The following is a 26,089-nucleotide window of genomic DNA, read 5'->3' as shown; positions in this document are numbered from 1 at the left end:
ACTGTGGCACTTATTTAATGTTTTTGAGAATGAGAAAAATATCATAATCACATATGATCAAATATGTTTTTACTGAAATATAGACAATACATGCAGCCCTTTTATATATTATATATATTATATATAATTTATATATTATTTATTTATTATTTATATTATTTATATATTATATATTAAATATAATTTTAAGAAAATCTCAAAATGAAAATCTACTTTCCATACTGTACATTCTAATGTTGTAATATTAAATTCACTTGTAGCATTAAAAATTATTGATAGTGATCATTTATTTTGTACTTTATTTTAATTAGTATAAACAAAATAGTGCAGAACGTTAATGGACAGCATTTATCAATTATCACCCAATAATATAAAAATACTTATTAGCTTATCTCTATCAGGGGGAATTTTAATATCAGTGCATTCCAACCTACCACTGGAAAAATATTAAAATTAAAAATATCTAGATAAACATGGTCGTTGGATGATTTTTTTTACAGGCATCCCTCTACTCTGTTACAAGGCTGAGTTGAGTAATTTACCTTGAGGTTTTGTCCATCAAAGGGCAGTGATCCGCTGACCAGCGTGTACAGTATAACCCCCAGACTCCAGATGTCCACCTCTGGCCCATCATACTTCTTCCCCTGAAAGAGCTCTGGGGCAGCGTAAGGGGGGCTGCCGCAGAACGTGTCCAGTTTACTGCCCAACATAAATTCATTACTGAAGCCAAAGTCAGCAATCTTGATATTGGAGTCTGCATCAAGCAGGAGGTTTTCCGCCTGAGTGAGGTATAAGATGGGATATATGACCATGAGAAGGAATTTAATAGTTTTGCGCTTTGGGGTTATTTTAAAAGGGAGCAAAGTGTGTAATGGTAAAGCCTTTACTGTTTTATGAAAGCCACAGATGCAATAAAATGACAAGTCATGTGAAAGAACAATAACCTTCAGGTCCCTGTGAACAATATTCTTCTGATGACAGTAATGAACCGCAGACACGATCTGAAAGGGAAACACAGACAATGATGTCTCTGAAACAGGAAACAGAAATAAAACAGGGCAATAGGAATAAAAATGTTTAATGTTTAACACATTAAAAACAGAAAATACCCCTCGGCTTTGATCTTTTTAAATTTTTATTTAAATCAAAGATGAACAAGTTTCAAGTTGCATTGATTATGATATGTCTTACCTGCCGGAATTTAGCACGCGCCTCCTTTTCCTTCATTCTCCCGTGGGATACGAGGTAGTCAAATACTTCACCTACCATAGAAGAAACATTTAGCAAACTTAAAATTAATAATATTTTCCAAAATTTTACCTTCAAGGAAATAGTTAGAAATCAGATAATTATTTATTTTAATTTATTTTGGTCGATAACTGATATATACAATATAATATTTCAACTGCTTGATCTGTGGCATCATTGCAAAATGTTAACTATATTATCGCCCAGCTCTGATCTGCTAAATACAACTATAACCCATGAAGATATTAAGATACTATAAACATTAACATCATCAATTTCCATGAAGCTGCTTTGAAACAATGTGCATTATGAAAAGCACTATACAAATAAATTTGACTAAATTCCTCTTGATAAACAGTCGATATAAAAAGTGTACAATAAAGTCTAAAATTCAATAATAAAAAAACTGCAAAAGTAAAAATCAAAGTGAATCTAATGGAATTAGGCATTAACAAGATTATAATGTACAGTGTGAAAAATTTATATTTTTAGATTCGCTAAAAAATATATTAAAAAGTTATTAAATTATTCATATTATTTAAAGAAATTTAAGTCAGTATATTATTTAATGTATCGCTTGTAGGAAATTCTGTAATATTAATCAACAATCCATATGGTACAAATATATTGCACATTGGATGGGTAATGGAGGTCACTAATACAACTCATCTAGTTATGGACAATCGATTGGGAATTTCCTGACTAATGAAGTTAGCTACTTAATCCCCAATGACTGGATGCAATATTTCATTCTGCGACGTGTTCACCGATGACAGAATGTGATTCATTAGAGGAAGGAATGGATAATGAATTGGCTTCCAGTAAGATGCCATTGCTAATGTGTAGTATAAGTTAGCGCTGTACTCTCGCACGTGCATCAGCCTCATCAGATAGACGTGGAGTGGAAACGTGTGATTCATTAAGAGAGCAGCCCATTCAAGCTCCACAAACAGGATGGGCTAAAGTTAAATTAAGCCTGATTTGACTATGAGCATCTTTACTAGAGGCAAATCACTATAATTGCTGAGCTGTGTGGGCCTGGCTTCAGTGAATGCACATGAAACTTATAGAAGGAGGAAGGAAGGGAAAGATAAGAAGAGGGATAAAGAACGAGGCATGTGCAGCTGTGCTCAGTGCAGTCTGAGTGATGTGACAGTCCCGCACATGCATGTTTATCTGTGAGTGCGTGCAAAGACTGGGGACACGTGTGATTATACATGTAGAAAGTTATCAAAGCTAGACAGCATATTTGGTATTAATGAGAAAGAGAGCAAAGCAGAAACATAGTAATATGCTACATTGAAGTAACTTTTTCTAGCTTAGTGCATTAAAGTGTGTACATGTAGGATGCATGTATGTATGTATGTTGAATTTCGGAGGAATCGTACCACCACTGGCATATTCCATCACAAGGTAAAGCGTCTTCTCCGTCTCGATCACTTCAAAGAGCTGAACTGTAGATATAAGAAAAAAATTCACAATCAGAAGATCATTGTACCATGTGCAAAAACGTAATAAGTAAACTGAGCAATAGAGAATATGAGCCGGTTGTTCATTCCAAAGAAATCCTCAGCCAAAAATGAAAATTCACTCAATAATTTACCCAATAATAAAAAAAAATATATTCACTGAAAATGGTTTCCTCAAATGTAGCTCTTTAACCTCATTGCACTGACATATATTCAAATATGACACCGCATATTTGACCACTTTTTTTATTTTTTAGTTGAACAGTCCGACAACAAAGCTGACATTAAATAAAATAGAATTATTCAATGAAAAACTTAGAAATGTTGCAACTAACTGTAACTGTAAGACAAGTTATAGCACTTAAATCACTAAAATGTAAATAAAAATATTTAGAAAAAGACATAAGAGACTAAAGCACATAAATTACTAAGTAAAATAAAATTAAAATGTAAGGAATAAAAATAAAAGCCAATTCAAAATACTAATGAATTGTACATAAGAGTATATAAATAATACTAATATAACACTGCTAGAGATGCGGATAATATTAACCGAATTAATTTTAGGAGGAGGTCAGTGTGTTTTGAGAGGCCTCAGATGTTGACATTTTGGCAAATAAACTTTCACGCAGAAGCATCTAAAACACTCACCTATGTTTGGGTGATTGAGGCCCTTCATGATTCGAACCTCTCGAAAGAGCTGAGAAGAAATACAGAGAGAAAGTGATCAGTAAAATTAGATAAAACCTCTGTTTACACACGACAACATGGGAATATAGAGTATTATAATTCATAATATATAATTAGAAATGAATATACTATAATTAAATCTTAATATAATTAGAAAATAAATACAAGTAACAATTACATACTGTACACATATAATTTATATTAACTTTTAAATAATAATTACTATATACCCAAATGCTGATAATATGATTTGATAATATAATCAAAACAATTTCACTATTGGTCTCAGACTTTCAGATCCTCTTTTCAGTCGTGTTTAGTGGTTGATAAAATGATCTCTGTCAGAAATGTTTCAGTGATTACATCAATAAAACATCAGAATCCACAATGACCCTGCAGAGACTGATGGATGAGGATTCATGCAAATCCATAAACAGCATTCACACCTAAGCCTGGGATAAATACAAAACAGCTCACAGGCTCTGACTCAACCACGGTGCCACCTGCTCAGCCTGTCCTTTCTTACGGCAGTTAAATTGAATGTAAAAGGGATCAAGCCAAAAAAAGCCCCATCTTGTGACCAATCTTTTGTTCTGTTGTCTAATGCATCAGAGCTACGCTGCAGCTTGTCTGCTGCTGAGAATCACAGTCTTGTGGTACTAAACTTAATCACTGTTACACACAAAGTATCCTTCGAATTTCCTTCTTCCAACATTTCCTCCCATTCGAAAAAAAAAAAAAAATGGTAATAATTCTGGCCAAAACATATTTTAATGATATGCTAAATAAAGTTGCGAAACTTTGAAATTGAAAATATATTTAGTTACAACCTTCATATAACAAAATGTATTTCAAAGGCATGACATTTTTAGTCTTAGAGTAGCCTATGTTTAGGCTAAATGCAAATGTGCATGGAACAGCACACTAGAGATCAAAACTAGATTTAAAATGATTTCAATAAAATGTTCTTTGGAAGACTGTAAAATATTTGTCTTTTTGGATTTTGTATGTTCCCATGATTTATAGACAACAAAAAAAGCTCTTCAAATGTAACATACGTCAATTAATTTTCTCAGAGTGAATTATATGAAAAATAAAAAGCTTTAAAAAATACATTTTATATTTAAAAAAAAAATTTTCAAAAACAAAATTATATATAAAATAAAGTATGTTTAAAAATGCATTTAATGTTTATTTATTTCTATTTTATTATTAAGGTTTTTTTTTTTTTTCGTGTGGGCTTGTATGAAGGAAAATCATGACATTATTTCCACTTTTTAAAACTAGCTGTTAGGAGATTCAACCTAATGGCCATGATGAAACGACAAACCGTCTGTCTGCTGTTTGAAAGCAGAATTTGATTGCTGCAAGGACCTTGTTTGACAAAAGGAGAGGGGCGGAGAGATGGAGTCAAAGAGAGAAGTGACAGACCCAGAAAAAGAGAGAGTGTAACTGAAAGACAAAGAGTCACAGAGACTGTGAGTGTACACATGAGTCGGATAAATAGAAAGGAAAGGTAAAGGAGAGAGAGAGTGAGAACGCATAATAAGTGTTGAAGGTTGACAGACAGGACACTATTTGAGCTAATTCTTCCCAAACGTAGTCAGTCACCCTGGGAGAACATCCGAAAATGAAATAAAAGAGAGAGGCCATGCTTTCATTTGTCCTGTTTTTGTCCTCACTCGCTGCCGTCTGTGTGTCCCATCAGTTAGTTTCCATTTACCATTCATTTTCATTTCAGGAGCATGTGCAGCTTCACTTTCTCACCACTGCGCCAAAATCATAGGTTGACAAAAAGCATCACAACACAAAGCCTGACAAACTGATAGGGAATGAGGGCCAAGTTGACTTTCTAAACACAGTATAAACAGAATGACATGAACGCGATGGCTTTTTTCCAAATCAACATGCCAACATCAACCTCTAATGAAACCAAAACATTCTCCTTCACACCTCATTCAAAGATAATTCAGCCAAACTATTTATTTATATATATCTCGTTATTTAACAATGTGATGACGTTATCATAAAAATACATAGCACGCAAATATTAGGTGATATATATTTTTTGTTTGGCTGAATTAGCTTTGAATGAGGTGTGAAGGAGAATATTTTGATTTCATTAGAGATTGATGGTGGCATGTTGATCTGGATATATGTATATATATATTCTTCACTGAAATCAATTTCCAATCAAGTTATATATGTGCCGTGCAGTTTCATTCAGCTCAGTAGGTTTTGGAACAAAGCTAATGATTAACTACATTTCTTGATTGCTAGCAGCAGAGCATGAGAATGAGGAAGGCCTTTTTTTGCTGACATCATTTCCAAAACGTTTGAGTTTCTGTCTCTCCTGCAAGGCCGTTTAAAGACAAATGACCTCATGCATCTTTATATTCGTTTGCCTTAAAGAGCAGGAAGGAATTCCAGTGCATTTCTCTCAAGATTTATACTGTCTGCATGCTGACGCTCCCCGAGGAGTACAGGAGCAAAACCGGTACAGGAGCAGGTTTGCCCTTTATTTACATCAGACACTGCAGATAACATTATGATCGAATTGTCATTGCATGTATTTTGAGAAACATGGGGCCTTATCAGTAAGTCAAAGAGATAAGAGATCTCAACATGGTGTCATAAGCAAGTAGGACTAGATTTCACACGTTGCAGCTCTGAAAATATATTTTTAAGGATTGACAACATCAATTGCACAGATTAGGATCACTGTTATACGGATTTTTCTCATGTGCACTTACAGTCAATCTTTCAGAAATTCAGAAAAATTTGTCAAACACTTCACATTTAACACTTCACCATGAAATTTAGTAGCTAACACGGTTCTGGTGGGACACACCAACAGCAGGCGTCGGTTTGAGGTCACTAATCTGTTTGTTTTACGCATGTACGGCTGGCACACACAAACACAGATGCTCACAAATGCGAACTGAACTGATCAAGGCAGACAGGTTACATAATGACGCCCGCTAATGCGACAGACTCCGAGCCAGCAGCACAATCACTGTACACAGAAAGGAAATCGAATCCACTTTCACATCCCTTCTGTTACAGAGACCAAGTGCTGCAACTAAACAGAGCTGTTATATCACTAGTTTACTCCGGTAAGTTGTCTCTAATCAACTCTAGTGCGCTTCTGTATTCACATGTGTTTTCAGTGTTCAATATATCCCATGAATCAGCTGATCTGCACAGCAAAAAATCCTATCTTTGTCTTGTTTTATAGAAAAATATCAACAATTAATGTAAAGTAACCATGTCCAATTGATCCATTTAACACAATAAGACTGAGAATGTGCATTAAGGAAGTAAAACGTTTTACATATATATCTATAATCTAATCTGTTTCTATATTATACTCTTATGCTCACGAAGCCTGCATTTATTTGACTGAAAATACAGTAAACTAAGTAATATTGTGAAATAACTTTACAATTTCTGCTGCTTATATATTTATTACATATATAATATAATATATAATATTTGTCTTTGCTGCATAATATTTTTTGTAGAAACAGTTTTTCAAGATTTTTTGAAATCTTCTGTAACAATGTAAAAATCTTTACTGTCACTTTCCATCAATTTAATGCATTCTGACTGAATAAAATAAATACATTTAACAGGTACATTTATATTGATTATTTTTTTGCTATTTTATTTTATTTTTTTACTGGAAAAACACAAAGACCTGGTATTTTCAATCTGAAATGTGGAAGTGCATTTCTTTGGCTTTTATGAGCAGTCATACAAACTGAATAATCACATAACATCAGGGGGATCCTAAGACAACATCAAAACTCATCTGGCACATACATATACGACGGCCCCTTGAGAGCGGCTCTAATTGAATTGCACATCAGCTGTTCACCTGAGCCCTAAAGATAACAATCAGATAATCCAGCCCTTCCATCATGTATCTCTCCTGCTTTTCCTCAAAGACGGGACTTCCTGGTTCATTTCCCAGCTTTGGCCTCACGTCACCATTGCTATAGTGACCTGGTATTAAAGCAGGGACTTATCTCACCCCCTCAGTCAGGCAACACTGTGCTGCTCCCTCAGCACCTGATGGAAAACCTGCCTCTGCCCGCACGATTCACTTTAGATAGTATTACTGCTCCATTTCTCCCCTTCTCTCCTGTTTTTACTGTCCATTTTTCGTGTTACTGACTTCCAGACATAGTTAATCAAACCCTGAGTTAACCAACTTTCTTTAGAGAGGTAAATTTGCCTATAAAATATGCTTATAATGGTCTCTTTCTTTCTTGTGTTGGTATTCCTGGACGGAAACGTTTGTCAAGCCCAGAGTAATGTTTGCGAAAGACCTCATCACCTTGACCCCAATGCAGGCCTCCCATCAGTTAATCCAGGCTTTGTGCTCAGAGCCTGAATGAGCCACATTTACAGATGAAAAAGTGAAAAATAAAAGTAGATTTGCCATTCAGTTATTATGCTTAGAAATAAACAGACAAAAAAATATATAGGAGCGCCCAAAACACAAAAATTCAATTACAAATTTGTATGCCTTGACCTAAAAAGTGCGATTGCATAATTGCGAGTTAAAATAAGAAATAGTCACATTGTGAAATATGAAGAGAACATGAAATAAAGTCAAATGAAATTATGAGAGAAGTCTCTGAGATGTTATTTTATTTTAGTATTATTTATTATTATAGTATTTATTAATATTTTTTTCCGTTTTCATTTTAATTTCAATTAGTTTTAATACTTTTACATGTTTTGTCATTTTTTCCACTTTTTTTCTAGATTAATATTTAGCTTTAGTAATCTCAACTAAAAATTTTCATCATATATTGTATTTTATTATTATTTCATTTTTGTTTTAAGATAAAAATATAACAATACATAAAAAATTAATCAATAAAAAATTAATAGGTTATCCGAATATATTTAAATATATTTGAAAGATTTCATTAAGAGACGCAACAGAAATCGAAACCAACAACTGACATAATGTCTAGATGCCAGTTGCTTGTCACATACAAAAATCCAAATTTACATGGAAGAGATATCATATATGGTGTTAAAGGTACAATTTGTAAGATATTTGCAGTAAAATATCCAAAACCCATTAGGCTAGTGTTATATATTTTGTCCAGCTGATTACTAACAATATCTCTAATGTTTTCAACTACTTGTAAAATTCCCACTCTAAACAGTGACACGGGGCAGTGCAGTCACCTGTCAATGACGTTAGTTACCCTTTGTTACTGCCTTTCTGAAGTAGAAACCCCACACGTGTCGTGTGTGGAAGTAGCTTCAACTAGAAAGAGATGCCGATCTCGCTTGTGTTTTACTCGACAGGTGAGTTGTTTTGATTCGTATCTTTACAGAAAACGTATGCTATTATAACGATCAACAAGATTAGTATTATGGGGCATACACGCCAAACGCGGGGCATTGACTTTGTATGTAATCTACTCGCACAAATCATTGAGCTCGCATTAAATCCATGATTTATCTTTCCGTCTGATTGATGGCCGTCAGCGGTTGGGTAGAAGACAACAAATCCCATCATTCCACGCTCCTTCGTAGTGTCATCAAACCACGCGATTGTTATTGTTTTGATAGTGTGCCCTCTAGTGGCAGGTCCTACAACCTGTACCTTTAAGACAAGGTGTGACACTTTACACTGGGGCTATCCTTCAGCATTAGGCATATTTCTTCCTTCGACAGATCTCTGAAAGTGTGTAATAACCTCTGTTCACCCTTATCAAACTCATCATTCAGACATTAGCATATCACAGCCGTCCACATCCCATGGGAACCATTTTTCATCTGCTTCTGGTTCTGTCCAGGCCTTCCACACCGTTTCACACTGGGGGTGAAATATGCAAATCAGAGGCTTGTCATTTTTGCATGTCTGAACAAGAGAACAAAAACACTCACGAAACACTTCTGACATCAAATAATAGCTATGACAATGAAAATTAGCATGTGAATGATATTTTGCCTCAAATCACGTTACATAATTCCACAATTAAAGGGATAATTTCCCCAAAAATGAAAATTCTGTCACCATTTAATCACCCTCATATCGATCAAACCTGTATGACTTTATTATGTGGAACATAAAATAAGACATTTTGATGAACATTGGAGTCCAAACAGTATTGTTCCTGCCATACAAATTTGAAATAGCCTTACTATTGTTAAATAAAAAAAAAATGAAAACTATTAAAAAAAGAAAAATTTCTGTTACTTTAATTAAAATACGTTAACTGAATTACAATATAAAAAACTTAACTGGTTTTATTTCAGCAAGTTGCCAAGGGAACATTTTTAATTTGCATTTAGTTTAAATGGAAGTACTAAAATAACTAAATAAACTAAACCAAATAAATAAAAATGGATAATAAAAAAAACTATATAGACACATTAAAAACAACTACAAAAAGTAAAATAACAAAAACACAACAAAAAATTACATCTAATTCAAAATATTAACAAAACAGTGGTTTATCAAAGATACTAAAATTTGGTTGGGAGTGTGAAGGTTATGTAGTAGATCTGACATTTTGGGTGAATTATCCTTTTAAACATTATGGAAATATACAACACAGCAGTTAATTGAATCTTCCATTTATCCAGATGAGGCAGATCATATTCTTCAAACTTTATCACATTATGGGAGGCGTTGATAAGGAGCTTTACATGGGTGCCACATTGTATCAAAATATATCCGAAGACATTGTAAGAGCCTCTCAAGAGGGTAAGAACGGTTCTGCATTCCCGCTTAATATTCTACTAAAAATCTGCAAGACTTAGAGGAATAACGTCAGTCTGACTGACAATTATTATAATAACTTCCCAGCAGTGGCTCAATGTCATAATGATAATCCGTGATTCTACATCATTGGCTCATTCCGTTCCCAAAGGGAAGGTTTTTTTCAGTCTGATTTTCAGGAAGCTAATGGCATCCTCATATGACCGTAGTCGCCTGTCTTTTTACTCCATTTCGTTCACACCAAAAGAGGTCTAACGTGCACGTGCACAGCCAGCTGAAGCCTGGAGAATGTATCATTCAGATGTGAAAACAAAACAGTGAGAGTATTGAGAAATACTGCAAATAGACAACATGTTAGTTAACCATTTAAAGTGAATTGTTCACATATATAAGTGATGTTACCAAAGGAGAACCCTGTGGGATTTCAAAGTGCTTCTGTCCTCGGCAGGCATTGGTCCATGCCCTTGCCATTTCCCCTAGCATTGATCTGAAGCCCAGTGAGTGACAGAGAGAGAAAGAGAGCGGGATCACCACAGAGACCAAAGCAGATGGTCTGGTCTCACTCTCATCAGGCCACAGCAACAGCTCAGGTCAAAGCTGCCTCTGGGGGGCCGAACATCAGGACAGGACACCTCTGGCTTACCCAGAAGCCTCATGGACGCTTGAGCACATCCCAGACGAACATTGTATAGCTCAGTGCTCTTTTAAAGCTCTGGAGATTTATTGGAGATCCCAGATGTGCTTTTTATGCAGGATGTTGGTCTGAATTTCTTTAGGAAATTAAAATATGCTGTAAAATATATGAACATTTGGAGTTTGATCTTTTTTGATGACAAATTTGATGAGAAAGATGTTTAAGACATTACTGGGATCTCTTATGGCAATGCTGGGCTCTTTTTTCTCAGCAGAAACATCTGAGATTCAGACAATAAAGAGATCTCTTTTGTGACATTTATGTCCTATGGGATGTTCCCTACACCTTTTTTTTAATAATAATATTGTGAATTATTATTACAATTTTAAATAACTGTTCTCTATTTTATTATATTTTAAAATGTTATTTATTCCTGAGATGACAAATCTGTATTTTCAGCATCATTACTCCAGTCTTCAGTATCACATTATCATTCAGAAATCATTCTAATATGCTGATTTGGTGCTCAAGAAATGTTTCTTTCTATTATCAACAGTTCTGCTTTAATATTTTTTGGCAACTGTAAAAATATGTTAGGATTCTTTGATGAATATAAAGTTCAAAATAACTGCATTTATTCAAAAAACAAATATTTTGTAACATTATTAGTATATTTAATGTCACTTTTGAGCAATTTGATACATTCTTGATGAATCAAAGTATTAATTTCTTTATTTCAAAGAAAAAATGTAATAAAAATGTTCCTATCCCCAAACTTTTGAACAGTTAGTATTTGAACCCGGATTCATTTGCTCAATATTATACCAAGTTTTAAGAGAATAAGAGAACAGCTACTTAGTTAAAAATTATCTTTGCCTTCATGTTGTCATCAAGTGAGTCAGGACTGCCATTGGTGTCCCCTCAAAAAACAAAACTGGTGCATGATGCCCCTGGGTTTACCCAACACAATCGGTCTCCTAGATACATGCAACACACAATGCCATACAGTTCCAGAAATAGTGATAATCTCATAATTGATGGTGCTTACATAAGTAATCCAAGAGTGTTTGGAGTTGATCAGAAATAATCTTAAAGCGTTAGGCAATCTCCAATGTGACTCATAAATGTCAAGTTCACTTCATCTTCTTTTCTCTTTGGAGTTTATCTGGCTCTGCCTGTTAGTGCTCTTCCAGCAGCAATTGCTCTAACAGTTGATTTAAAGTTGAAATAGGTGATTTCACAGTTACACAAGTATAATCTACACTAAACTTAAAAGGTTTTGCACTTTAAAGACATTCAGGTTACCTAGAATCCCAGAATTTGGGGGACTGAGGAGTTACATTTTCAAACTGAAACCCGTTAACCAACTTGCCCTAAAGGGACAGCCTAGTTCACCCAAAAATAAAAATTCTGTCACAGAATAAGATATTTAAAATTATATATATATATATATATATATATATATATATATATATATATATATATATATATATATATATATTTTTTTTTTTTTAATATCTATAATTTCCACAAAAAGAAAGTCATTGAAATATTGGAATTACATGAGGTTGAGTAAATGATGACAAATGTATAATTTTTGGGAGAACTAATGGAAATGAAACTAAATTGAAATTTCATACCAGCAGTGGTATTAATATATCATCAGCAGTCATATATCAATACATTTCTACAACTTTAAGTCTATTTTATGCTCTCAAATTCTCACATTCAACTAAAACATTTAAAATCAGGGCTTTTGCTTTCTGATATCATGTTTTAGACACTCCTCACATCTCTTGAATACAAGCTTGCTTTCTCAGGATCTCTGTTTCTGTGCTACGGCCCCCCTGGAGTCCCCCACTCCCTCCGGGTTCAGTTGCCTCCATTGTTCGTCTGTCTGGAACGGCACTCCTGGCTTCAAGAGACTTGAATGAGGGACACCCAACCCCCTCTACCCTTCTTTACCCACGGTCCAACTCCATCGTCCTGCCCAAAGGTTTTTTTTTTTCAACAAAGTAGCACCATGCTCTAATGATGGGGCCCCACACCTCCATGATCACGCCCCCCACCCTCACACACATGTCGATAAAGGCAAAATCCATGTCTTTCCCAACCCTTCTGAAATCCAGCTGCTGGGAAAGTTCATGGTCAGCTGATTGTGCTCCCCCCTCCATCTCTGAACAGGATTAAACAGAGAGGAGATCAGAGAAGAAGAGGAGAATGAGGCTGCTGGCAGATCTCCAGAAACAAGGCTGTGGCCACATCAGACTAACAAAACGTCTGGATCTCCAGTAAACATGACACCGCAAGTTAGGAGCAGGCCTATAACCATCATAGACATTAAGAGGCACACACAATTTTTAGATTTGGTTCCCAATCTTAAGTATATGATTCCTTCCTTGGAGTGTGTCATAGTTTGAGACATCATGCAGGCTTAAGATCATGAATTATTTATTAGACACTACTGTTTAAAAGTACAATATGTCTCTATTTTATAAATCAGTGTATAATTCTAATCAGCAAGGGTACATTAAATTAATCAAAAGTGACAGAACAGACATTTGTAATGTTTTGCTGTGCAAATAAACATCTTTTGAATTTTCTATACATTGAAGAATCCTGTAAAAAGTGTTTCATGGTTTCCACAAAAATACAGCATTGGTGATATTAAGTAATGGTTCTTAAGCACCAAATCAGCATAACATAATGATTTTTGAAAAATCATGTGACACTGAAGACTGGAGTTAAGCCATCACTGGAATAAATTTCATTTTAGAATACATTAAAACAGAAAAGTTATGTTAAACTGAAATGATAGCATATCATATCGATATTTCCACTATATTACTGTATTTTTAAACATTAACAAAAATCTTACAGATCCTAAAATATAATACATACATCAAATTTGAAAGAACTCCTTTCACATCTGTCATTGTTAATCATGGCAATTTATAGGCCAGATGAAACCGACAGTTAAACAAAGGTTGGGAGCGATACGATCTGCATTTGAGTGAGTGAGAAAACAAAGAAAGAAAGAAGAGGTACAAAAATATTGTACTGGGAAAGGTCACCTGGGGTGTTTTAATAATACTGACAGGAGAGGTCTGCATTTCTGCTGCAGAGTTTAACACACCCCTGCAAAGACCACCATCACCATCAGCCTCTCCTAGCACATTATACTACACTACACAAGGCATCTGACCCAACATTTGCATTTGGTTTCGACCATATGATATCACTCACCTCTTTATCACCAATAAACTGTTAGCGACAAATATAACTCTTTCTATAAGTGTGCCATTGCATCATCTAACTAAAAACTGCTGTTACATACTTATTGATCTTCAAACTGCATTATATGTGGATATCCTGGAACAACTTTTAGAGCTAATCATAATCTTTAATTTTGAAATGCTGTATTAGCAATCACAAAACCTCTGAGTGAAGAAGCACGCCATATTTCTCACATTCGAGGTGTGATTATCACACAGACTCTCACAGAAAGACAATATTCTCCAGTCATCTTACCATATGCACAAAAGCTAGGAATATTTAGCACTTCATAAATGCATTTTTTTTTCCATTTTCACTTAAGATTAATCAATTCTAATCATGATTTAATTCATGCAATACACATCAGACAACACTAAACATAAAAACAAATACTAAAGATGAAGTTATAATACAACATATAATGCCTATGATACAACAAAAACAACAACACCATAGTTACCTCATTTTCAACAGCTTTCTCTTTTTTGAATTGCTTATCTAATCTTTCCCGCCATTTTCTGGTGAAATACACTTAGCTAAGAACCAAACCAAGGACTAAAACAGCTCACGGTTTTATTTTCCAGATTTCACACAGATAAAGTGCTCAGACAGCTCCAGATATATTACAACAGCATCAGTGCACAGTCCATAAGAGCACAAAGGGGGCAAATCAAAACCATTGGGTCAAAGTTCACGTTTTCACTGACCACTGCTAAACAGTGTCTAATCAAACACCATTCGACCAAAACAAGCTCCTCGATATGACCTTGTGTCTGAGTTCAGACAGACATTAGCACCCAAAGACATAATTAGGATCACAAGCTTACAAGAGCGCATTGGTTATGACCTAGTTCCTACCTTCTGCAGGCTTGTAGGGTTGAGTTGGGTTTTGTCAATGATTTTTATGGCAACCTGAGAAGACACAAAGTTTAAAAAAATCATCAAAATATAGCTGACACATTGACTTGACAACTAAATTGACTATAAAAGAAGCAGTCACCTGGAAAATTATGCGAATTTTGCGCACCTCAGTAGGTTGATGACATAATTGCTTTTGGTCAAAGTGTAAAAAAGCTGGATGAGCATATGTAGATTTTTATATAGATTTGTTTTTTATATATATGACATCTGGTTCAAAAACTATGGCACAGATTAGTGTGCACTTTGTTTAGACCATTACATGACTGACAACTTGAGAAGATTTACTTAAATGCCAATCAGAAAAGCCTGATATAAATCTTTATTTAATTTCCTAACATAATACCGTCATCTCTCTGTACTTCTTACCTCCCTGCCGGTCAAAATATGGCGTGCCAACTTCACTTTTGCGAAATTGCCCTTGCCGATGGTCTTAAGCAGCCGGTAGTTGCCGATGTGAGGCTGTTCGTCCGAACAGGAAGCAATGGAATTCCGGCAACGGGCTCCGAGTGAGCGACTCGACCATCCCGTGCCCTTCTCTGAACGACTGGCTGAGAGAGAGGCATGCTGCGGGTTGAAGAGAAAATGTTCATTGTTAATACATTATAGTTCAAAACATGACCAAGAGTTGTTTTACTTAGATTTCATGGATATTTAAAACTGAAACATTCAGATATAGTGTAGAATATTCAGCACGGCAATTCATAATCCTGCAAAATTCATGTTCACAATGTGCAACTGAAGGGTTAATTCCCCCAAAATAAATATTTTCTCAATATTTATATGTTATTCCCAACCTATATGACTCACGTATTGTGGAATATATAAAACATATTTTGAAGGACTGTTGTCCATACAATGTCAGTCAATGGGGACCAAAACTACATTCACTTTTAAAAAAAAATATCTTTTGTGTGTGTGTTCCACAAACGAACTGTTACTCAGGTTTAGAAAGACATGAGGGCGATTAAATGGTTTTGATGTATATGATTAACAGTGCCGTTACAGTTAAATCAAATTATTACAAATCATTTTCATTAATTGAAATAAAGCTGAAATAAAATAAAACAACATAATATTAGATGAAAAAATGGAACCTTATAAAACTTTGTGATTTCTCCAAGGACAGCTTATCTCTGCTTAGCTATACATTGCTGACAAGTTTCATGTCTGGCTGTTCCAAGATCTTAAATCTTAAATCTAATCTATCCAGGAATGCATTGCAACACTACATGGCACTCACACCTTGGCGCGACATGACGCATGTGGCATTCTTAGCTGGATGCTAACTCTAGAATTCTGTTTGGATACAGGACCCCATATAAATCACAAAGCAAATGCAGATGGTCAATATTACATTTTGAAAAAAAATATTCATTGCATGTACATGCTATAAGGATATATTATATAAAGTATACCAATGATGATCTTTATCTTCTATAGTCACATGATGAATCACAAATGTTAATCACAGAGGATGGGAGAATATTTCTTCACACCAATAAGACGTTTTAATGTCTCTAATGCAACATCCCTACACTCACTATTCCCAGCAGTTTAACCATTTCTTGCTGAGATAGACCTCATCGTATGTCATCCACCCATCCTCCTCCACCACCGCACACTGCTTCAACCTTTCCAAACCATACGCATTAATTGTTCCACCGCTGCTCTCTGTCTGATTGGCCTTGCAATTTATATGAGAAAGATGGGGGTGGGGGTATAAACGAAGGGGGGTTTCTCAGTGAAAGCAATATGCCACTGAAATAGATGGTTTAGATGGTGGAAGAAAGCTTCAGGACCTAATGTCCACAGAACAAGAAAGGATGATGCATTTAGACAATCAGTTTCCTAACATCCTAAAGTGCATAAGAGTATATGCACTTTAAAAGTTCGATTTCAGTCTGAATAAAGTAATAATTTGTTTGTTTCTTTTTTTAAATGCCATGCTTCATTCCAAGCCCAAATCACACCAGTCTGATTCATGCAGTCACATAACCGAATTTTCAATGAAATTCTGTGGGGCAAATCAGGTCCATTATCAGCAATGCACCGCTCACACAGAAGTCACTTTCAAACCAAGCAGCTTTCTGTTGGTCAACATGGCAAATTTACACACTTACACACATCCAAAAATCTGTGGTGAACTTTTTCATCCTCACACAAAACCCTCGATTTTCCACTGAAATGACTGTATTTGTAAATGTGAGTGTATCTTAACAGTGTACTCATGCTCCAAAAGGGATTCTTATTTAGTGATGATGTAGAAGGATCTATGCAGTTAATAAAGATCTAAAAACATTATTCCACATAACATAATTCTAGAGACCCGCCGCAGACTGAGACAATAGACCGCCTATCTGGGTGGTGCCCTGCTCAGGGTAGGATATGAGCACATGTGAAGGGGGTAGAGAGGGGTCCTGCTGCTGCATCTTATGACTTACTCCCAAAATCCATTTACAGGGACCTATGTCCTGGCCTGTCTTGTCCTGAAGCATTGTATTTGGCACTGCTGGTGCACCAGTTTCCTCTGTGCTGATTTCTTTCACAGCGTTTCCTTTAAATGAATTTTTATAGGCTTATGTTCACTTATATGGAAATAAAACAAACAATGCAGTATATTGACTTCTAAAGTTACTTTTTCTAATGTCTATTCCACAATTTACTTATCAGCCACAATAAAGGAGCCTGCATGCAAAAACAAACATACAAAGTGATCAGTGTAGTTGAATTCACAAGCAAATTAATCTTACATAGCGGTTCTTTTTAGTGAAAAAAAAATAACATACAATGTGATCAATGTAGCCCGATTCCCAAAATGAATGATTCATTAGCCAGTTCTTTTAACAAATAGTTCAAAAGGAGAGTTTTAATCAGTCTGAAACAATGCTCCGCATGATTTACAGCATTAGCAGAAAGAGAAATTCTTTCGCACATTAATAAAATGGACATTTTAACCAAAATATTACTGAATCAGAATCAAGATCAAACTGAATCCAAAAATCTGTATCAATACCCAGTACTGGCAAACATAAAAATTGGATTAATTATTTAGCATCTCATGCAATTAATTCAGTTATATTTTAACTGAATGACAGTCTTAATTTTTCATTAATTGTAACATTGAAAATTCATATACATATTGTGAGTTCATCAAATCAAGAGCTTGCGAATCTGAATCAAAATGAATCTGGAAATATGTATCAATAACCAGACATCGCAAATTACTGATTCATTATTCCAATTCATGTAACAGCCCTATTTGACAGATTCATTTTAACACGACTAATTCACACAGATATTGCGAGAAATGAACGTGTAATCTTCCTCTGTTAAACAGATGACCCAATTCTATGTCACTGCTGTTACATTGGCTCATGCCTTTTGACTGAAATGCCATAACCCCTCTGCTACTTGTTGTTACCCTTTAGTAACGGTCTCTGCCATGAGCGAAACCATCTGAATAACTAATGGTGCAGCAGTCACAGACAGGCAGCGATCCTCATGACTACAGAGCAAAAGTCTCACCTTGGCATCAGATGAGAGGACCAAACAAAAAAGCCCCAGCTGAGGACCATCTGCTAACTGCACTTTGCAAACCCCCTCCCCACCAACTAGTAACATAACCCTCTCATGCGCACGCACACACATTAGCCAAATACACAAGGAAACAGCATCAATATCAGTTGTCAAGAGCAACAATCATTGTGGCAATGAGACAGGGGTTGGTGCAATACTTCCACAATGACAAGCACAAATACATGCTCATTTTGTGATTGTCATTCATGGTCTAAACACACCCTCTTGATTAAACATGCTCAGAATTACAGGTTAGATAAACATGTTTACCTGTAGTGGCCGGTCAAACTAAAAGATAACCACTTTTGACAACAAAATGTGTAAATTTACACTGACTCATAGACAGCACTTAACACCACTGATGTTACCACAATAACATCACAACAAAAAACTACTGCCACTATGAACAAGACAACCCCTTCAACTTCATTGCTTTTCCACATACAACAGACACAAGGACCTCTTTTATTAATGTATAGGCCTAGGTTTCACTAGTTCCTCAGAAACAAGCCACTAAGCGTGTGGACCACATTGGATCAGCTTTCCTGCTTTACCAAGGAACAATTAAAAAAACAATCCTCTTAGTGAATTTCTTTTGGCTGAACATGGAGGCAAAATGTCCAGTCACAACCATTGCTAAGAGTGAAGGTGATATGGTGTTCCGGTTTCTTTTGACATACATATTTTGATCTTTTTATATTTTGACAAACTTTAACAATAGGATGGGCATATGCGCCGTTCATATGGGCCACGTCCTGGCCAGGATTTTAATATTGCTTAAATAGGCCTATCCAGGTTTAGGCTGTTTGCAATGTGCGGGTCTACTGTTGTGTGCCAGTCATGAGAGCTATAGAGAGCAGAACAGACGGCTCCTTATGCTTTTGAATCGCTCTCACACCTACTTTGGTGTCTTTTTATGATCGGTGCAAAGTGACGCTTCAAGTCAAACAAATGAAAAAACACATGCACATATTTGCATGTTGTGATCATTCCCTGTAGATCTCACCTTCTCATAAGCAGAACCAACCAAGATTGGTCGAATATGTACAATATCTGCATGCTATTGGTCAAACAAACTTCTTTGGATATTTTAGGCAATATTAAAATCCTGGCCAGTACGTGTCCCATATGAACAGCTCATATGGCCACCCTATTTAACAACGATTTCCACCCCCTCTCTGAGCATTAAAAAAGCGATTTGTTGCTGCTGTGCTTTGAGACGTGTGTGAAATAAGACAGTGCTCACATGCAATCTACCAATTTGTTTATTGTGTGTTATAGTTTGTGTTGCCAAATCTTCAATAGAAACTTCTTTGCAAATTCTGTATTCAATTATGACAAGTTAAAAAAAAAAAAACATTAAAATGTCATAATCAGACTAAAACAATGAGAGGCTTTGTTGAGAACCTCCTCCACTCTCTCTAAATGCCGGGATCCTTCAGAAGGAAATGCAGAGTTGTAGGTGTTACATTCAGGTGCCGAGAACACTTTAGATGAAGTAGTCAAAGTAGAAACATTTTACTAGAAAAAAAAAATTATTGTCTGTACTGAACATATAAAATATATTTATTTCTTACAAGTTCTTCATCATGCAGTTCCAACAAAAATGGTTGGAATTTACCTTTGAAATTCTGTTGAGCAACGGGAAATTTTTACTAAGTATGCACAATATATTGCTGATTATCAGCTGATATTAGAGATTTTACATTTTTAAAAGTATCGGTCAATATTGGATATTTAATAGGGCTCATATCCCTGATTTTATATATTTAGATGACCTTTGTCATCATCTAACATTTACTAAAGTTAAGACCTACAAACACTAATAATTTTACAGCACTGTTAAATGTAATCTTCAGCAAATCTCAAATTAAATAAACATTCATATTCTACACTACAAATTCACTTCTAGCATTTTAAACAACTGATTTTAGTTTTTAGGGTTTTATTTTACATTTATTTTAATTAAAAAGTGCTATGTAATAGAACTCCGTTCCCTTTATTGGCTCATTTGAATTTTAAACATCATTTTATAACTAGCTCTTACGTGTATTAAAGAATAATGGAATTCAAGCTTTTTCCTCATTACCTCGCCGTGGAGGGTCAAATTTCTAAACACAAATAGATGTTATTTATATGTAAATGACATGTAAAAACTTGATCAGCAATGAGGAAGTACAGGAGGAAGTCAAATGTGTGAACACTTACAGACTTACTTTACCAATCAATTTCCTGATGTTTCGACACTTCAATGTCCACAGTAGCCAACACACATACATAATTATAGTTCCACACCAGAATTTTTTGCCTGATTAAAACATAATTTCAAAGTGTCTGTTTGCTGTAAATGCTGCAAAACAGTAGTGCGACTTTAGAGAGACTAGTTCAAGTTAAAGAGGATGACGCAATTCTAACCTCTTATTTTCCATCCTTGTCCACCTATTTCTATGCCACATGATGCTTTTCGCAAATGATGGGTGTAACTTCTGTTAAGCTGTAAACAATCAGTGAAAGGCTTGCTCTGTGAACGCAATAATACATTTTTGGTTTTGTTTTTTAACTAGGTACAATGAGAATACATTACTACTCACCTTTTTAACAATCGAACATTAAAATTACATTTAAAAGTGTAAAAGCATAAACAAGTTTTTTCAATAGACCATGAATAACCCCAAAAGTGTGATTGTTTCTACATAATGGACACTGTAGTAATATATATATATATATATATATATATATATATATATATATATATATATATATATATATATATATATATCTGTATTGTGTAACATACGCTGCCTTAAATAAAAAAAAGTTCATTAACTTGATACTATTTCAAAGTGATTTCCGTCATTTTGACAGATAATAAATTGTATTTACCTGTAAAGACAATCAAACCTAAAAAGAGACGTGAGGATTTGAGGAGAACAATGAGAGATTCTTTGTGCATTCCAGTGTATTATTAATGGGACATGTCATAAATTAAATCGGGGGACCATACCACTACTGCATACGTTGTCCTTTTTCATACTACATACTACAGCAGAATGCCAAGGGAAAAATGTAAATAATCATGAGGAAACTAATGAGGCGACTGACAAGTGATCTTACCATAGATATTTTTGTCATAACGTGAGGTTAAAATAACAAATGATACGTTATTCTCTTGATGTCTGAAAATAAAACATGGGAAATCGACAGCTCATTCAGTCAAACAGACAGCTAAGCTTTATTTGAAGGACAACCTTATAATTTGAAATGATTCATTTCAGGCTTTTTGAATGGAAGATCCCCAAACCAAAAGAGACACTCATAATTCAAAACACAGCAGGCTCATCGGGAATAAGGTGGATAGCATTTTCTTCTGTAAAGCTGTTACAATATGATGGTTATCAAGATGGCTGCCATTTACACCTAATTTAACCTTGCAAGGGAAACATTTTCATAAATGTCCTTTAACATGTACAGGACGTCCCGGGATTTCTTCTTCAGTTGACCCAATCCTCTAGACTAGCTTTGAGCAACTTCTATCTGACAGACAACACAATGTTTCTCTGGCCTACATGCAATCTGTGGATTCACTTGCAGGCTCTTTATTTTGACATCTTTGTTCCACTCTTAACCCATAGCTAGACAGAGAGTTTCCATAACCTCCCAGATTGGTAGATGCATTTCCTATTGTGTTTGCTTTGTGTTCTTGATCGCTCTCATCTCATCTGCTCTCATCATTCTTGAAGCTCTCGCCGTGCCTCTATGTGGCATGCCATGTTTCTGTGTCTGTGCTTGCAAATGTGCTGGATAACTGAAGCACAAACTATGCAGACTTTTCATCATCTTTCATTCACATAGCCAACCACTCCTTTTTCTTTATGTATACTCCTTTATTTTTCAATCTATGACGTTCTCAACTAAGTCGCGGAGTTTAGGAATCCCTTTGTGGGTCAATAGTTTTTGTATAACACATAATCCGATTTCCGATTACAGCAGCAATAAATACAAGCAATCAAATTTCTTTCAAGCGATCAGATTATGGCACATGACGTAAAAATGTGGAAAGCGGATGTCCATTACATCTCCTTACGAACTATTCAAGAAGTAAACTGACACCTGACATTCCACTCACATAATAAAAGAGCTTTGGTTAAAGTAAGTACACCAACCACAAGTTATGACAGTTTGAAGTGGAAACAGAGACAGCACTTCTTAACTGTTAATTACATTATTATGAGTGAAACCCATATTTGCAACGGTCTACTAAAAACTATCTAGCCACAATCTGCCTGTGGGCCAAAGTTTGCTTGTGATCACCTTTGATTTTTCCTTTTGGTCCATGGCCCTCAATCAAGTTTGGTTCTTGGCATTTAAGTAAAAAGTTTGGGCATTTCTATCTTAAAGGGACAGTTGAACCAAAACAAATGAAAATTATGCCAACACTGACTCACTTCCAAAACTATGTGCATGTCTACCTCCTTAAAATTCAGTCTATTCACCTTAAAGCAATTAAATGAATAAAATATACAATAGTTATTTTGACTACTTATATTTTGGTAATATTTTAATTTTAAACCCTGTAGTCCACATCCATTGGTTTTTAATGGAAAAGAACAATCAGTACAAAAATCATAGGTTTGGAACTCCATGAGGGGGTCTAAATGATAACAAATGTTTTGGGTAAACTACTCTTTCAATGCTAATATTTACTATTAATAAATCATGAGGTACATGAATAGGCCTTTAGTAAGATACACTAATATACAACTTTGCAAGTAAAAGACAGCCCAATTTCTAAGTTATTAACTGTGTGTGTGTGTGTGTGTGTGTGTGTGTGTGTGTGTGTGTGTGTGTGTGTGTGTGTGTATGTGTGTGTGTGTGTGTGCGCGCAAAAATAAGGGCAAGCCTTGCTACCACGAGAAGCAAACGTATTTTTGTATTTTCTGAAATACTTTACACGGTCTTCAAAATGTTATAACAAGCTGTCCGCCATACATCTGTTTACTTACACGTGTACATCATTAACAAAGCAGACTTTTTATGTTTTTCATTAAGATAAAGCAAAACGGAAGAATAAATATGAATAAATATAAATACTAAAAAAATGCATTAAATGATATTGCAGTTTGGCATATGCAAAATGGTGTAACCAAACATCTCAGATTGGGGGAAGGGAACAGTAAAAATACACTGAATGGCTATATTGATCAACCACTAATCTGAATAATGATGCGTATGGCCCTGTCTATGAACACAAGGCATAGCTTGGCCTTAGTAGCTGAATTTACACAATACTGAACACGAAAAGAAGTGGTTTTAAGCCTACTTCACGTAGGCCTGAGGTTTACAAGAACATTTTGCATGAGGACATACCTAAAACCCCCCACAAATTACTGCATACAAATCATCCAAAAATGTAATGTTATAGATAGACTTTAAAAGAGTCCCTTACTCCATGAGTTAAATGACAACAAAGACAGACATGTAAACATACTCTTACTCTTTAATTCTCAAATTAGTTGAGACCGCATATATATATATATATATATATATTATAGATCAGTGGTTGAGACACATTTTTAGATAACAGTACCAAATGTTTCTGACATATCCATAAAACTAAAATAAACCCCCAAAAATCTGATTGTATGTCAGTGCTCCTGATAAACAAAATGTTCTTTTGAATCGAGTCTTTTCAATGAATCGCAAAATCGCTTCGCGTGGTTCTTACAAGAATCGGTTTTTGAGCCATATCCAATTCACAATGAACCGAACCGACTGAACTGATGAGACCATTTGAACTGAATCAATTAATTGTTATTAATTGAATTAATAATTGGCCAATAGATACTTTAATAGCTGATAAAAGAAATATCACAAATGGAAATATGACATTAATTTGAGTAGGCCTATGTCTAACAGCAGTTTTATTAACACACATCATTTGATAATACGTTTTTTTTTTGTTTAGTTTTTTAACGATTTGTTTTACTATATTTGTTTTACTATTATCAATACAAATTTGAGGCCTATTTAGTTTTTCAAATACTTTTTCATGAGCAGAATAGCGGCTGCAACAAACTAAACTAGGACAAGTGAAACAACAATAACCACCCTTAATATCAATAATAATAAGTAAAACAGCGGAGAATGTAAATGTAAAAAACACAGATGTAATGTCATCCTACGATGTCTTAATAATAACGCGATGACGTAAAGGATGCATGTGTTATTTTGAAACGTTTCGTTATGTTTCGAAAGAACCGATCCGCGAGCCTCACTTCCCTTCACCTCTACTTTTGACGCAAAGTGGAATTAAATGACGTGAGAAAGCGTTACACTTACGTGGTCTACATTCCTTTCGTTCCCCGGCTGCAGCGGCGCGCGTGAAGACATCGTCCCTGGAGCTTCGGCCAACAGCAACCCTGCGGTTATTTCAGCGGTCCGTCTACAGTTTCTAATTGAATCGGCCCAGGCAGGAGAACCAGCCAGCAGCCGAGCCAGTATCGCGAGGCTATCGCTGCCCTCTCCGACCACCAGTACAGCGTTTCCCCTTAAACAATCCTCATTCTCGGTCAAGTTTACTGGATGCTACGTGCAGTACTGATGGGATGAAAACAAATATAAAATAAAAGCTATATGATGCTCATGTCTGTGGTAGTTTGGCTAGCCGGAACAATAGATCATTTTGTCCTTCGCTAGATGAAAACGTCTCACTCAGCTGTCCTCATAACATGTCCATATACAGAAATGTATGTTGAAACCTCAAGGATCAGTCGTCAGCGATTGCATATCACGAGACTGACAGAAAGAAAACAGAAGCAGAAGGGAACAAGGGAGAGAGAAAAAAAGCTACCACAGCATCAAATCGAGGAAAACGGCCTCATTTTTTTTTCAATGAACCACGGTTGTCCAGAGAAAATAAACCACTCCCACGGACGCAGTGTCCTCTTCAAATAGTCATCTGTGTGCATTTGCAGGAAAACAATATACTAATAAATAAACAACAGCAGGCACAATACGAAATCCAAACAATTTCGCGTATCTCGAGCACACTCCCGTCCCAACGAAGACTGATGAATAATATCCTTTTCGAAGAGGCAGGGTATGTCAGAGCTCCCAAACATAAAATCTGTACAGTGGCTGTAAAACATCGATCCCCAGCAGCGTTTGACACTGGCATCAAGGAAGGACGTCAGAAGAAAGACTAGGCTGGGCAGGGCTGCGGCGGACGCGCGCGTACAAACCCTTCCCCCCATGGTCCTAAACACTGACTCTTCATTCATTCATGTAGCAAGACCCATCGACAGACAAACAGAGATGCCAAAATAAATGTGTACCACTCCTCCAACTGGTCACTGTACGCTAGTGCATCCTGCCAAAATAAATGTGTACCACTCCCCCAGCTGGTCACTGTGCGTTAGTGCATCCTGGTTCTGGGAACGTGATTCGCGTTGTATCTGCATTATATAATATTTTGTCAGTGAATGATGACGGATCTTATGCTTTGCTGAATTAAAAAGA

The 26,089-nt window shown here is 35.5% G+C and overlaps 1 protein-coding gene across 4 annotated transcripts in view; it reads right to left on the bottom strand.

Moving 5' to 3' along the window:
• LOC113058447 (MAP/microtubule affinity-regulating kinase 4-like) overlaps positions 1 to 25,846 on the bottom strand; it is a 36,428-nt gene extending 10,582 nt beyond the window's left edge. Inside the window, exons 1-8 of one of the 4 annotated variants that reach the window (XM_026226366.1) lie at positions 24,911 to 25,846; positions 15,362 to 15,559; positions 14,933 to 14,986; positions 3,369 to 3,417; positions 2,637 to 2,702; positions 1,192 to 1,262; positions 945 to 1,001; positions 543 to 779 (exon numbers count right to left, since the gene is read on the bottom strand). In XM_026226366.1, the coding sequence (XP_026082151.1) occupies positions 543 to 779; positions 945 to 1,001; positions 1,192 to 1,262; positions 2,637 to 2,702; positions 3,369 to 3,417; positions 14,933 to 14,986; positions 15,362 to 15,559; positions 24,911 to 24,961 (783 nt within the window). In that variant the 5' untranslated portion in view covers positions 24,962 to 25,846. The remainder of the gene's footprint in view (positions 1 to 542; positions 780 to 944; positions 1,002 to 1,191; positions 1,263 to 2,636; positions 2,703 to 3,368; positions 3,418 to 14,932; positions 14,987 to 15,361; positions 15,560 to 24,910) is intronic. The other 3 variants (XM_026226364.1, XM_026226363.1, XM_026226365.1) reach the window with 3 other exon arrangements.
• Positions 25,847 to 26,089: the final 243 nt, after the last annotated feature.

The sequence above is a fragment of the Carassius auratus genome, chromosome 40 (genome assembly GCF_003368295.1).
Source record: "Carassius auratus strain Wakin chromosome 40, ASM336829v1, whole genome shotgun sequence".
NCBI classification, from domain to species: Eukaryota; Metazoa; Chordata; class Actinopteri; order Cypriniformes; family Cyprinidae; genus Carassius; species Carassius auratus.
This window is presented reverse-complemented; position numbering and strand designations above follow the sequence as displayed.